Here is a 16,927-nt window from a genome sequence, read left to right on the forward strand (position 1 = left end):
ACTAATGGTGTAATGTTTTATTATGGTGAATTGGTAGAGACGTTTGATAAACTATACTGCATTAAACAATTTTCATTAACGAAATGAACCTATTAGTACAAATAATAACACCAAGCATTACCAGGGTAACGCGGCTGCTAAATATAATATTGCTGGTCATCAATATCAGACGAATTTACATTGTATTGATTCCTATTTGCAACCAGTCTTTATCCATATTGTCAAAATGCCATCCGTCATTCTATTGTTATCTAGGTAGAGACATTCACACCTGATGGCCAAATCGACATGGGGAAATTTATTATTCCAGCATCTACATTGAACATCTGTAGCCGATGAAATGTTTTTCACCAAATTCTGATTTAGACTGATGAATTCAACTGAACAGTCAGTGTACATCTGATCGATTTCTCAGTTGTCAATGTTTGTTTAAAAAAGTTTTTTACATTCCATCAACGAAAAGAAGTACAAACAACAACTGACATTCTATCAACAAAAAGGAATGAAGACCGCTGACATTCATTCAACGAAAAGGAGTGAAGACAGCTGACATTCAATCAATGTTATAATAAGGAGTGAAGACAGCTGACATTCAATCAATGTTATAATAAGGAGTGAAGACAGCTGACATTCCATCAACTATATGATAACGAGTGAAAACAACTGACATTCAATCAACGTTAACAGGATTAAGAACAACCGACATTCCATCAACACATTGGAGTAAAGACGACTGACATTCCATCAAATATGTACATACATTGTACATTCCATCAACTGATATGAATAAAGGCAACTGAAGCTTCGTTAGTGGGAAATACTAGTGTGATGTTTTGTGCGAAAGCCAAGAGAATGGTTTGGAATGTTTTCCTATTCTTACTACCTTTACTTCATGATACGAGTGCAGCACAGTGGTATAACGTCTTCAAAAACCAAGAATTTTATGGAACTACTATTTTTTCGATCATTAGTCTTTGCCTGCCAGAGTGCCTCAGTAGATGCGACCATAATGATCAATGTGTGGCGGCCATGTATGGTAAACTCACAGCGAAGTGTACGGGATTGTCTGCCGAGGGAGAGCTAATGAATGGAAAGATCAACGGAGATGTAGATACTTGCGTGAAATGTAAGTAGAGCTCTTGCTTTTTGTAGACATGGTAGAGGTCTTTGTCGCTGGACCTCTGAGAGTAATCTCATACATAAGGTCACTCTCCAAAGCAGCGATAATATTCAAGTATATTCCATATTGCACGTGTATTGCATGTTAATGTACCCAAATGTGCGCGGCAAGAACGCTCGAACAAAATGCTCTAAATGTGGTGATTTACTAATATGACTAAAGATCTTCGAGCCTATGGCAAGCGGAGTGTCCAGTTATTAAATAAACCTAGATTTATTCAAAAAAACCTGGTTTTTTACTTAATAAACTAAGTTTATTTGGAAAAAATATAGGTTTTTTTAAAACAACCTTGTTTATTAGCTAATAAACCGAGTTTCTTTAATAAAACCAAGTTTTTTTACTTTCTTTCCTAATAAAGTAGGTTTTTTAACAGAAACTAACATTTTAAGCTAAAAAACCTGGTTTATTACCTAAAAAACTTGGTTTTTTACCACATAATCGTATAAAATGTAAGTTTCTGTACAGAAATGTCCATTTATTCAATAAAACAAGGTTTATTACCAAAACAACCTAGTTTATTTAAAAAAACTAAGTTTATTACTAATAAACCTAGTTTTTTAAAAAAAACCCTGGTTTATTAGAAAACTTACATTTTTAAACCTCGATCCTACCTACATTGAGTTATCTGGGATGAGGTTAGGGCCTCACTAACTAGTTTACAGAGTGCAGTGCAGTGCAGCATTAGTACCACGTGGTGCCGAGGTTGCCCATCCTCGTCCCGATAACATCGCAGATTTGTGTACATGGGGCGAGGTAGAAAATACAAGTTTCTCGATAGAAAGTAGGTTTTTGCACGCCGTTTGTCCAGTTATTCAAAACAACCTACATTTTTACAATAAAACCAGGCTTTATTGCAAAAAACTAAGTTGTTTTGTATAAAACCAAGTTTTTTACGTAAAAAGGTAGGTTTATGGGCCATTTGTCCAGTTATTGTTAATAAACCAAGATTCTTTGCTATAAAACTAAGTTTATTACCACTGGATGAAAAACTTATATTTTAGGGAATAAAACCAAGTTTATTTGTTAAACTTGACATTTGTGGATAGAAACAAGGTTTATTAGGTAAAAAAACTTGGTTTTATTAAAGAAACTCGGTTTATTAGCTAATAAACAAGGTTGTTTTAAAAAAACCTATATTTTTTCCAAATAAACTTAGTTTATTAGGTAAAAAACCAGGTTTTTTGAATAAATCTAGGTTTTTTTAATTACTGGACACTCCGCTTGCCATACGGGCCTGCTGTGATGTTACCCTGTTTAAAGGCATAGCACACGGCAGTGACCTCTTGTGGTGCACTTTATTCCCGAAGACCAAACAACATGCCAAAGGTGATGTAGGAATTTGCTTCTTATTTCAAGAACAGATCTCGAAAACTGAGGGAGTTATGAAATGTTCAAAGTTCTAACTGAAAAACGAGTCAACGGATGAGATCCTGATTAGATTAAGCGATGTCATACCGCGTACCCTGCTTTGATGAGTTTTTTCATATTCGATTATCTTTTGAAGTTCTCATTAGAACACAATGAAACTTATGTCTATTATTCATCTTACAATTATTATCAAATTGTTAAAATTTCGTTGATCAAGTTCTACCAATTATCAAGGTAATTGTTATGTAGCCAGATGCTTACCATGTTACAAAATCCCAATGTGTTGAGTATCAGGGGAATTTTTTTCCAGAATTGGTGCGTCATTAAGTTTCAAATGAAAATCCGAAGTTCTTATTTAAAATTTTTTTATCAAGTTCGACAGTATAACAGCATTTCTTTATAATCCCTGCGACAATGCAACGTGAAAATGCCATGATGTCATCAAGTTATACAGTTTCGGATATGCGAGACTTCTTAATAATTGTATTCTCTACACATACGGTAAATATCAATATGGTATGTGAAGTACAGAGCGAATCTTTCAAGAATCAACTATCTCACTAGATAACATGTTTTGACATCATATCATATCATTATCTAGCAGCCCCACTTTTTAATGAGCCCTGCTGAATCTCTAACTTTGACCGCTCATAACTTTTTCAATTTTTGAGATATTTTCATGAAATAAGAAGGATATCACCCATTGTCATTTTAAATGAAAAATAAAAACCAGACCACACCAGATAACATTTGCACCCGTTTCATGGCAGACCTAACCTAGACCGGTCCGAATCGATCTAGATTGGTTAGGTCCCGTGTAAACGGCTCCATTGTGCTGCCAATTTTAGCACGTAGGGACGGGCGAGCTTTAATGGTTGATATTTTTATTTCTTAATTCTAAAACGTTCCCTTCATCTTTATGGTTCATTCTGCTCTCCTGAGCATATAACTACGATAACGGGACTATTGAAAAAATATCTACGTATTCTTCGTGTACTCTGTACATTGATTCATGTACATGAATTATCATTTCATTACGGAAATGATATCCTAATCAGTCACATCATCAGCGCATGAATTCAGATTCAAAAGGGAATTATTGCAATCGAACTTTAACGCACAGACATGACAGGGGATTATACCATATACATATAGTGATGACACGTAATTTTCCTCAGATGACCAATGGATAACTGCCTTCATCGGGCAGGCGGGAATTGGCAAGAAGGTTTACACAGAATGGGTTGGAGCGTCTTTCACGTCTGTTGACAGCAAGTATGAGCCGTCGTGCAACTGCCACTACAAGAGTGAATTGGTCGAGAAATGGCCCACGTCAGGGATACAGAAGGTAAAAACAAACCAAGCAGCAACGTAGAATCAAGAATAAAAAACCGATAACCTAGTTGATGTCGTAGTGTTCCCATTAATTCGTAGGGAACACATTTTAGGTACATGTATTTTTAAATTTGTAGGAGCTGTTGTGTTTAAAGCACTCTAAGGTGTTCAAGTGCAGCTGAGCCTTTCCAAGGCAAGGCAAGCTGATGAGAAAATGGGGGAAGATACTATCACAAGACTCTCAGGGGTGTATTATAGCGAGGTTTTTCGTCCTATGCCCCTCGCTTGCTGCGCTCCTGAATCTGTTACTTTCCCTACAGGTTAAAATGTCCGTGATATCATCCAATGCTGAGGTTGCATACATGAGCTTTAATGGAAAGGACACCGACAAAATGTCATGGTTTTCGGCCCAACATCTTCTGAACTCATCCTGGACAGATCTGAAGGGAGGACCCCATAACATCTTCAGTATAAAGGGCGAGTAAGTTTATGAAAACAATATTGTAAAGGCCACGGTCATTATATATCAATGTTTGTAATTGAAAATACGTTCAGCCTCATTTTGATCGCAGTGGTCCTTGGTGTCACTGGGGTAGACCTCCGATTATGTAAAAGAAACAGTTTGGTTTGGGACTGCATTTTTGGTCAGCAGTCCTCGTGATTGGATAATCACGGACCACCAGCTTGGTGCTAATTCCTCATTTCAGAGTTAGGCTGATGACATTGAGAGTCTTTCAATAAAGAGACAGCCAACTTGGGAACGTGTGGTTTCAACATCAAAGCCACCGCCCGTTTCGAAAGGCTTGTGGAAACAGTTTGGTTTGGGACTGCATTTTTGGTCAGCAGTCCTCGTGATTGGATAATCACGGACCACCAGCTTGGTGCTAATTCCTCATTTCAGAGTTAGGCTGATGACATTGAGAGTCTTTCAATAAAGAGACAGCCAACTTGGGAACGTGTGGTTTCAACATCAAAGCCACCGCCCGTTTCGAAAGGCTTGTGGTATTCGACTCGATGACTCGACGACGCGATGGCTCGATGACGCGATCGTTCCTATGGATTTTGCTAAAATACGGAATCCAATGATCCTGGTCTCCGGGCTACCGCTCCAATAGCCGAGGTTTTAGCTCGTCCTTCCCATACCCAGCTACGGTATGTGGAAGGATGTGCCCCCCCCCCCCCAGCCATGGCCACTGAAGATTGGTCCCCGCGGTTGATTTTGATATTTAAAGGACTCGCGGAAGTTTCATATACTTCAAAAATTAAATAGTAAATCATTTACCATTTGAAGTTGTTAACGATACGTTTACCAATAAGTAGTTAACATAACTATTTTCATAGTTAGAGTTACTACTTGAAATCCAAACAGCAAGAATACTTTTTTACCATTTCAAGTAGTAAAATCAGCCAACCAATCAGAATCACTGATTTTGTGAATTAACCACTTGAAGTAGTAAGCTTCGACCAATCAGAATGCGCCCCCAGACAGCAGACGTCCAGCGTCGATCGCCGCCATTTTTAACCCGCTTCAAAAGCCAAACTTCGTTTTCGCTGATCTTTGAAATGGACGTCGAGGAAACGTTGGCCTCATGGGGGATGGGAGAACTGGTTAAAGTGTTCAAGGGTAAGATATAGCTTTTGTAGATATTCTTTTTTTCATGTTTCCGACAGCACAAAAGACATTTTTTTGACAATTTTGTGAGGCATAAGGCAAAAAAGAAAACGCGCACCATTCGAAACCTGTTTTTAGTTCTCTTTTTCCTTCAGTTCTCACGACGCATGGGATAAGAAGACATTATTCATTAGTGTTGGTACAAGTGATTTTGCCCAAAAAGCATGCGCATTCAAAAAACAAAATATGCAAGGTTACGGTACATGACCATGACGACGTGCAGAAATTGCACTGGCCAGTGCATACCCTATGGCTATGTACTGGTAATCATGGTAAACATGAACAACATCATTATTCATTGGCAGTTCATTTTACTCCGAGCTTTTCCTGAAACATATAGCCATGATGATTAGGCCTACCATGTACCATGACCAATAACAGCACTAGATCATGTAGATGTCAACAAGTTCACATGAACCGTATAATCCCGCATGGCGCATGTGGGGCATGCGTCTAAACCAAAGCCCCAAAATCACTTGTTTTGGTCTATTTCACTTGTGTTTCCCCCGTCTCCCAGTCCATAATACATTTACAGTTTACAATCCCCGATCATGGCCCAACAAAAGGTCATCGGTTGACTAAAGGAACACAACTGTTCAATGGATTTATAGTTGAATGCGATCAAACTACGTCTTTTCAATCGTGGATTGTAAATTTAACCCCATGGGCCTAGGGAAGGCCCTATAACAATACTTTCGACACAGTTATTATCTCCGCTGCCTCCACCATGTTACACACAGTGCTCACTGCTGATTCTAAAATGCGCCACCTAGTCAAAACAGGACATATGTTCTTCTAGGAATAGATCTCTTTCCAATATTTCGTCATTCCACTATCGTCATCACCTCATCATACTTTCATTGACATTACAGGCACACATCCACAGAGCACTCTTCAAATCATCTACACAGTGGTTATCCAACTAGGATTATAAAGGTAATTTCTTAGCCCCGCACAGTGGGTTTCAGTCTTGATAAAGGGGCACTATTGCTAGCAGCTAGGTAGGCAAGATAAAGTTAGATGAAGTAGCCGATAGGGGTCTCTCACCCCTCAAAGTCCGTCACAACTATTCAAGCTTGTACAAGGAATACATGCAGCGCTGACTCTAACAAGACCCAATGGGAATGTCGCACAGTCATCTGTCAAAAACAAGACCTATGTTGTAGTATGATCTCTTGCCAATATTTAATAATTGCACTATCGTCATCACCTCATCATTCTTCATTGACATTACAGGCACACATTGACATAGACCACTGTTGCAATCAACGACACAGTCGCTATCCAAGTAGCATTATAGAGGTAATTATCATTATCATTCATACCTCATTAGCATGTGAACCAATCGCGTCGCGTCCTTTGCGATCACGGCAAAGCCTCATGGAATAATGTCTTTCACCGTTGAATAATTTTTCATATTCCATGCCTACAACTTCAATTTCTTCATATTCCATGGCTAGAAGTTCAATACTAATATAATATCCAAGATAAAGTTACAAGAAGTAGTCAATAGGGGTCTCTCACCTCTCACTGTATGTCCACACTATTCACGCTTGTATGAGGAATACATTCAATGCTGAATCTAACAACACCCAGTGCCCTTACTCTGTATATTAGTCACTGGAAGATGGCCCATTTCACTCCTTGCTTCTACTTCACCTATAGTCTCATTGCAAACGCCTCAGTTCTATGATATCACATTCACTTTCAGCTGTCATGCAACGCAACAACTGTGCTATCTGCCATCGCACATCAACGAAGAAGTGCAGCCGCCCACATTCCACCTCACGTCTGTCCGACCAGCTGCAATCCTCGAGGACGCCCCACTGTACCACGATTTCACTACGATGTTTGACAAGAAGGAGCAGTGCGCGAGATAGGCTAATGAGCAGACTTCCCTCGCTTGAGTTTCGGAAGAATGTTCCATATCGCGCTAAGCTGACCACTGCTGACCATGACAGGCGTGCATTGGACTGGTACAGGTTGGAACTGAACATTGAATATGCTGGTGGTGACGCTTTCTGATGAGAAGTTGGTCGTGACTGATGCAGTATCCTTGGACTTGTCCACAGCATCGTTCAATCATTGCTCTCTGAGCTGCCTTGATTCTGTACTTACCCAAATACTAAGACCAAATGCCTCTTGACTGTGCTTTAAGAGAGACTGGCGCCATGCCTAGAGATATGACTGACCCCTATTGGCAAATTTGTATGACTTTATCTTGCCTACCTAGCTGCTGCCTATAGTCTCCCTTTAACTGCGGAACACTTCAAAGTCGATAAAATGCCATGGTCCACCTTTTAATGTGTTCAGACCGCCATTTTCAAAATAATCAAGTCAGGACACTGCCTTCTAGTCTCATAATAAATTTTGCTTTCCTCAATAATAACATTTCTTCTTCTTCAATGCTTTCATCATTCCAAACTTCTCCTCCTCTGACTTTTACAGGGGTACAGTCATGGCAATCAAAACCCAAATACTGAGACCAAATGCCTGTTGACTGTGCTTTAAGAGAGACTGGCGCCATGCCTAGTCTCTCTTAAAGCACAGTCAACAGACACCAACCCCCTCAGACTCAGAAACCACAAACGCCCAACCCTTCCTGCTACCTTAATACTTCTGGATAGATGGAAATTCTATAATGCATAGGGTTAGGGTTAGGGTTAATTCTATAACTTTGACGAAAGTAGGGGGGGTCATAATTGGTAGTATTGATAGTATTGAAAAGCTTGTCTCACAACAGGGTGTGCCAAGATTAAGTGCTGGTTTTTCAACCATAGTCTAGCGATAGTGCGCAGCAGTGGTTGATGAATGATTGTGGTTGATGAATCTTTTTGTTCCAAAATATGTTTTATTGATTCTAAATTGGCTGCTAGTGCTACAATAAAATTTGCACAGGATGTTGAAAATACTCCAAAAACCGCAAACTATTCTATAACATGTAGGCCGCTGAGAAGGGGTGGTGCTTTTGGACTACAACGTTTTTTGTGTCCATTTTGTGGGAGTTGAGGTTTTTTTTCTTTTTCTTGTAGAATTGAATCCTGATCAAACCAATAATTTCTTTATGGAAGCATGTCAGTATTGACTGGCTGGCCTGTTGTCATAATTACTAGTACTTAGTATACGTAATACCACCATATTAAGCTTAAAGTATGGCAACCTTCATTTTTGCATGATTTTCATTTCATTTAGGACTACATCTATTTTCAGATGAAGGCATTGATGAGGAGGCATTTTGTATGTTGAACTTGTCAGGAAAGGGGAGGCCAAAGCCAGAAGAAATGCAGTTTGCGTAGTCCCATCAGAACAGGCAAAAGATACCAGTGTTGAAGATGATGTTAATGATGAAAGTGTTGGTAAGACTTAAGTACATTGAAAGCGAGGCTAACGTTAATTTCCATTTATTTTGAAAAATATAACCGGACTTCTCTGACCAATATATTAGAAACTTAAAATACAGGATGTAAATAACTCTGCGCATTGAGCCTTGGAACGGCGGCCTTAAATGACGAAGGGGATAATAAACTAGTATGTCTGGGACATCACATCAGTTTTATGAAAGGACATCATTTTTTTAAATGCATCTTTACCTCCACAGATGTTCAGTGCGATGAATCGGATGAATTTAAAGAGATGGTTGCATGGCTAAAGTACAATTGCAACCCTGCCACCCAGGTAGAAGATTTTATGAGTAAAACCGCTGTTGGGAGGTACGGGCACTTGATTAAAGAATCTTTGACGGTTAAATCAGTTCTCGAGGCTTATCCAAGGCTGATTACACATAAAGGAATGGTGAGTCTGAAAGTTACAGTAGGCTGGAAAATCTTTCGCGAAGCCAATATTTTGGGAATTGTCCAATGCCGAATTGGTGAATACAGAATTTTGCGTCTGTGTTGAAATCTCAACATTTTGAGTCCAAGGGCCAACCTCCCCCCATCCCTGTTTGAAGTCACAAAACTATCCGGCAAAACCTGCAGTGTCAACCGTTTATGTTAAAGAAGTAGTTGAAGTGGGGCCGACATGTTGACCCCACCAAAAATGCAATTTCATTTGTTAGTTTTTGGACTTTGTTGTCTATTTCAGATCGAACAAGACTACAAAATTCTGTTTGCCAACAATGATTTCATGACCAGAAGATGGGACACTGTGTTTGCCTCCAAAATAATCAGCTACACAGATTCCGCGAAGCCATCGTGGCGTGAGATGGTTCCAGTCAAGAAGGAACTCAGCAATTGTAATTGATTTTATCATAGCTTCTCCCATCCGAGTGCATATCTGTTCAGAATAATGCGTCTGATAAAAGTATTAGTTGTAGTAGCAGCATGCTGGTCAGTGCATGTGAGCTCATGGTTGTGAAATCGTTCACACAAAAGAATGAATATTTCATTGGAATCATTAGTCACGTCACCGTATGTTCGCTTATAATCGTTAAGTACATCTATTTATATTTGTATACTGGTATACACAATTCCTATAATGGTGGTGCTGTATGTTCAATAGTGATGTCATCAGAGGAAAATCGGCCCATGACGAGGACTGACAAAGGTGAAAGTCATGGTTGACCAGCAGCCATGAAGGGTATTATGACGTCCAAGGAGAGAAATGCTAGTTCCAAAATAAGCCGAGGAATTATATGAAGGTGTATAGGCGCCGGTATAAGCGCACCTTATTTTAATAAGCACATGACAGTGTGCTAATAAGTGCATACATACGGTAGCATATTCAGTTTTATTGAAATTATTTCACCGAGGACTAGAATTCAGACCAATGAATGAATGGAACCAGTACTGCTAACCGAGTATCATTTCCAAAATACATTATCATGGTTATTTTCCAGCGGAACAGAGTGTAGTTGCAATGCAACTTCTACCGTTCATGCTGCCCCCCAGGCCAACAAAAGGTCATAGACCATCCGTGACTGAGGCAATGGCATCGTTCATACAGTATCAAGCAGGTATAGAGTTATTGCCTACATGTAGTTTTTGCGATTTGAGCATGGCGACCTTGAATATTGCATACAGATTTTTGATTGTGTTATAACAAATTCATAATTTTGCGTCAAATTGTTTGAAATGAACAAGGGAAGTGGTCCTCTGATGAATTATTTTGAAATTAACAGGGCCATAGTTTTTTAGTAGATGACTAGTCTAGAGGGGTCTTTGCTGACATGTATATTACATTATTATTTTGTCTTGCAGGTGACAACAAATATCCCCTCATTCCTTCAGGACCTCCCAAGTGGAGCTGTGCAGCCCTTCGTGTTGGCTCTTGGGGATAGAACCTCCCCAACGCAGGCATTTCTTATAATTGAGAAGAACGCTTTAGAATATCCAACACTGCTGAGGGCCGTTGATGCTTGTTTCAAGGCGTTCTATGTTCTTGACATAGAATATCCTGCTAACTGCATTATTGTGTGGCAATTCATTCAAGAGCTTGTGTTCGATGTAAGATCCGAGAAGGGACATGTATCGCTGAGTAAGAATGTGACCAGTTTGAGGAGCTTTTTCCTTGACTAAGCACCCGTGCTGTCACACTAGCTGAGTAAGTTTTCTGTGGATGTTGGAAGGTAGGTGATTGTTGGATATTAGCCACTTAGGCCTGTTTTAGGCTTAGTATGTTCTTGACATGGAATAGCCTAAATGTTGGCTCTTGGTGACAGAACCTCTCCAACTCAGGCATTTCTTATCATTTAGGTGAACGCTTTAGAATATCTGACACTGCTGAAGGCCATTGAGGCCCGTTTTCGGCTTTGTATATTCTTGACATAGAATATCCTACTGACTGTGTGACATTCTCATGAGTGTAACTGTGCAACCTTAATGTTGGCTTTTGGTGATAGAACCTCTCCAACTCAGTCTCAGACATTTCGTATCATTGAGATATTTTTTAAATACATGTAGATGTTAATCAGACTAAATCTGCATTCAATTTGAATGTATGAATTGAAAACTATAGTTAATGATAAATTTATGTTGTAAATACATGCAGATGTTAATCAGACTAAATCTGCTAGAGTATAAAGAGGAAGATCCTATGATATTTGCAAAGGTCTGGCCATTTATAGTGTGAGGATATCTTGGGATTACTGTATAGGGGGCAATGTATCAAGGGGTTATTGTCCTGAAAACGTTTTACTGCTTTCAAATTGAATAAGTGTGAAATGAATTGTTAACATAATTTTCATTGATAGATTTCTATTTTTAATGCCAGTCACAAATTTGAATGTAATGAATTGAAAACTATAGTTAATGATAAATTTCTGTTGTAAATACATGTAGATGTAATCAGACTAAATGCGTTTAGTGTTTGTTTTTCATTAAAAGGTAATTCTTTTAGTGACAACATGGTTTAAGGAATTAATACCGAGCTGGCGGTCATTGGTTGTATAATCAAGACCGCTCGGGTAGACCGAAAATGCAGTCCAAAACCCGAGGCGCTTCGCCGAGGGTTTTGGACGTAATTTGAGGTCTACCCGAGCGGTCTTGATTATACAACCAATGACCGACAGCGAGGTATTAATTTCTATTCTAAAAGGTTTCAAAATTAAACAAATTAAATACGATTTGAAAGGTATATATGTTCCGTTTTCGTCAAAGAATGATCCAGCCTGGTGTCCGGAACTCCGCCATATTGTTGCTCGTGAAGATGACGTCACGCAGCAAGGGAATTCCCAGTCTGCTAGCTCGATTTCTACCATTTCCTCGTCTTTGACCTCTTCTGAATCCTGACTGACGACCTCGAAAGAGTCCTCGGGTATCCTCCCTACTTCACAAATCCCAATATATCGGGGAATACTTCAAAATCTCGTGTTCTTGACATTGTTTTGTGGGGCTGAGTCGTTGCTTCTTGGTGAAAATAATTCGTCTGCTAAAATTCAGAATTTTATACCTACCCAGGCGGTCATTGGTTACGATACCAAGACCGCTCCGATCAAAACGAGGCGTAATGTATTTTGTATTAGAAACAATGATATACTGTGACTAAGGCCTTTTAGAATGTGTACCCTAGCTTAAAGAGGATAACGCCGTACAATAAGTCTTTATCTCTTTGAGAATTAGTTGTAGGACGCTATCTCCTTTAAGAAATACAACCCAATGATGGGATCTATGACCCTGGCAATATGTAGCAAATGCACTTTCAAAAGGCTCTTTGGACATTAGTTCTATCACTCATTGTTCTCATACTGTCCAAAATACTGGTTATTCTGGACCCCTCATAATGAGGAAATCCGGGCCTCCTTGCTGCCGATCTCAAGTAGATGAATAGGTGTCGGCTTGAGAGAAACAGTAGCAGTTACAGCCCGGATTTCCTCATTATGACCCTAACTAGCCCATCCGCCAAAAAGGGAGCCACAAGTACATAATAGTTAATCTGGATGGATAAAGTAGTAAGGATCACTATCAAAATGGTTAAAATTGAAACTATAAAATGGTTAAAAATCAACTACTTATGGTAGTTATTTTATTAACTATTTTGAAATAGTTAAACTAAACACTTATTAGTCGGTGCAATACTAAGCCCCAAAGTAGTTACCATTTAACTATTAATAGTTAGTTTTCACCATTTAATTTTTGGAGTGTAGCATGCAAAATGACCGGAGATTTAATTGACACACAAGCTTCTAGTGGCCAATGTCAGATGTCATGTAGTAGTCTGTCAACAATCGGAATTTCGCACATGTGCAGTTTTTTAGACTCAGTCACTCAGTCCCTCTTCCGTCCCTTGCCATCTGCCCCCCCCCCCCCCCCCCCCCCCTATAGGACATTTAATATTGGCCCCCTAGGGCATATCCCCAGATATGGACATGTCCTGGTTGGAGATGCCCTAGATGTCATACGAGGATTTATAATTCCCAAACTAAACTGACACTTAAAATAATTCTCGGAGTTCGATTGGCTGCATGATCATTGGCAGCTGGTGTTTGCTGATGTGTGGCCTCACTTGGCGGTCACTTCTTCGTCGCCGATCTGGAGACATCTTTTGGCCGTGGGTTCGAATCCTTCACTGGGACTTTTGTTCTATTTTGCTTTTATGCCGAAGAGGAGTTGTCCTCGGAAGAGACAATGTCCGGGGGGATGTCCGATAATCATCCAGTATAGGGCGGTATATTTGGTCAGGACCAATACTCTTTACCTCTGGTGGGGTTGGCAAGACAGGAATAATCTCAAGAGTACACCATCCATCCTTTATTAGATAAGTGATATCAACACATGATGAAATAGAAAAACTAATCATATTTGTTAAGTTAAAATCTTTATTCTTTTCAACAAACTGGTAACTGTGCATTACATAAGGAGAGCAGAACAGCAATATTTCTATGCAGAATAATGTAGTGACACTCAAGGCTCACAGTACATGTACATTGAGAATTTCTGGCGCATTTGTCCCTGTCAAATTTTTCAAATGTATATGGTCTGAGGAAATACAACTGACAGGCACTGCTGTAGCTGAACGGATATCCAGAGCCAACCTTGTCTCCAGGAACTCGCGTGTCATTTTAACATTGGAATTTCTGCTTGTAAAGAACCTGGGTAGGAGGTTGATCTGAACCAGCTATATTTAGGTGTATTTAGCTGTATTCACGGTAAGATACCAGTGACTTGCATGGCAACATGGCGCATGGTTTTATCAAAAATGCGAACTTGTGGGAAACGAAAAATGGTCGGATTAGATACGGTGAAAACAGCTGGAAAGGGGTTGGTAATGATCGGTTCTTTTTTATTTTCCTCCACTTATGATTCTATGTATAAATTACAGTCCAAGCAGTGATATTCTTTTAAAAAATTCCAACTTGATCGCGTCATCGAGTCATCGCGTCGTCGAGTCATCGAGTCGAATACCACAAGCCGTTTCGAAAGACGTGCGTTGAGACAAAGCTCTCTTGGGTCACGCGTTCACCCATGGCAATTCCACGCAACTGGAACTTGAACAAATTCTTGGATCAGCTAAACAAGAGCCATTACAAACACTTGTTCTTAGTAAAATTAATGAATGCGTTTATTAGTGATCACGACACTATATTGGACCTGCGTATTTCATTACTCGTTTGGAAAATACACCGATTTCCTAATGCGTTCATGTTGCAGTGACGTCACGAGAAATGGCCACCCTCACGGCCGGCGTTTTTTTGTCAATAAAGGTTACGGTGGATGTGATAGGGATTATGGATGGCTGATGGTTTTAGACACCGCAGGTCCATCCACCGACTGCTACAAGGCCTATGAGAAACCACCGATACCAGGAATTCTCTATCCAGCGTCTGGGACGAGCACGATTTGGAAGCAAGGTTAGTGGTTCCATCCACATATTATTAGGTAGCCAGAAATATACGTTATAGACATGGCCCATTGATAGCCGGCCCGATATTTTCAAATGTTCTAGGTCGCGATAATCGTCAAAACTACGAACTTATTTGGGACTTTTTATTTGAGATGGACAGATGGCAATAAAGTGCGAAGTTGCAAAAGTGAAATCTAGAATGGTAATTTTCCATTTCTGGGGTCCATATCTCGCTGTGTGTGCACCCAATGAAATACTCATAATAAGCATAGCCAACATCAAAGCCACCGCCCGTTTCGAACGACGCGCGGTTGGACAGAGAAGTCGCTCGGGTCACACGTTGACACAAGCCAATTCCGCACAACCAGAACTTGAACAAATTCTTCGATCAGTTGAACATAGCTATTACAAACGCTCTGTTCCAAAGCAAATACTAGCTTCAAATTGCCCAAGGGAGCTTTGCTGGGAGCAAAGGAAACTTTCCCTGACCAGACTGTTTATTTGAAAGACTCTGGAATAAGTATGTAAAATCTACAAACTAGCCACAAAATGAGTGTTGAAACATTGTGATCAGGTGTCCGGTTTTTCACATCGAGTTTAAAAAAATGTAATACATGCACACATGACCCGGCTTTTACCTGTCCATGTCCACATGGATTATAGGCTCTTGCAAAAAAGTATTTACCAGGAGCACACTTTGAATTGCACAGCCTACAAGCGAATATTATTGCCAACAAGTCAAGATAGATTCATAGATCCATCGATCCATTCCATGATCCTACAAAAATACAACGGGGCCGGATACTTAACTACTACCTATTATATTGCAGCGAAGCGGGCTGACAGCTTCAAAATCTACGTCCAAGTTCGGCTATTGACCAATGGACCATGATCACGGAAACATGATGGGAGACTTTTGGAACGCAAGTAATGACCATTATACAGCGCGATTGTGATTTCTCTCGACGACGTTAGAATGAGTGGCATTTGATTTCTCTCACTACCTTACTTCAAAGACGCAAACATGGCCTTTAGGTTATCAGCTTATCAGCTCTTTGTTGTATAAAAACTATACATATGCTAGCTCATGCATTCATTCACAACGCGTGTTGTAATATGTCGATTGCATGACGGTGATCATTCATGTGTGTTCCAGGTATTCAACCCACACAACAAAAAACACCCTTCGCGAGAATCGGCTGATACAACCTCTCCGAGTATCTCCCACCTCTAAAGTTATGGTGAACACAGATCCGAGCACGAGCTTGAAACTAAACCGTGTAGCCTTATAGAATAAGACACAACATATTCCTATACAGGGTGGCCAAGAACTATTTCCCCTTGCACAATGTAATTCTATTGTGTATCCGTTGTGTGTGGGAAAATAATTCTGGGCCACCCTGTAGTGCATAATCTTTTTGAAAACTCTTAATGTTGATGCTACACAGTTAAGAACGTTGTTTTCTATCGCTTTTGGTCAGGTTGGTCAGAGTATTGTCGGTGAGTTCCATACATTCATATGTTAAGATCAAATATGTTTACTTAGTGCAATTTATATTTTCCTTCATGTCATTCGACAAAGGAAGGTATTCAATCGCTTTTGATATTCGATATTTATCTTTTCCCCCACGAAACCAACAGGGTCTTAAAGCTACCAGTCAAAACCGTATACCAAGCTATTTCAAGTTGGCTTGCAGAAAGAATGCAGTCACCAGGAAACTGATATGGTTATGTTTGCTAAGTTTATAAAAAGTGCAAACTTGTTCTTGTTACAGATGCAATACTAAGATATCCAGATAAAAATCGAAGTTAATAAGCTGAAGCGAACTGCGCATGACTATTATTTGGCAAGATGGTGGCGTTCGCTAGAGGGCCATAGTCAAATCAACCACAGAAAAAAATCTGATTAGTTTAAAAGTCATATTGATGATAAGTCAATCCCGTATCCCAAATTTGATCTGATTGTCCGCTGTATGGAATATACAATATCTTTTGTAGTAAATAAAGCAGCATATATATGGTGAACCTGTTTTTCGACCACACAGATCTCACTTTCCATGGCAACTGCGCTGCTAATATAAACTGGATTTCAA

General features: G+C 39.7%; 1 protein-coding gene across 1 annotated transcript; it reads left to right on the forward strand.

The window, feature by feature from the left end:
• The first annotated feature begins 464 nt into the window (after positions 1 to 464).
• Positions 465 to 16,824, forward strand: LOC135494240 (uncharacterized). Its single transcript, XM_064782087.1, has 5 exons — positions 465 to 1,126; positions 3,727 to 3,896; positions 4,204 to 4,364; positions 14,642 to 14,841; positions 15,665 to 16,824. Exons 1-5 carry the CDS (start codon positions 829 to 831, stop codon positions 15,724 to 15,726), a joined length of 891 nt encoding a protein of 296 aa, XP_064638157.1. The 5' UTR covers positions 465 to 828; the 3' UTR covers positions 15,727 to 16,824.
• Positions 16,825 to 16,927: the final 103 nt, after the last annotated feature.

This window comes from Lineus longissimus, chromosome 10, assembly GCF_910592395.1.
Source record: "Lineus longissimus chromosome 10, tnLinLong1.2, whole genome shotgun sequence".
Lineage (NCBI taxonomy): Eukaryota > Metazoa > Nemertea > Pilidiophora > Heteronemertea > Lineidae > Lineus > Lineus longissimus.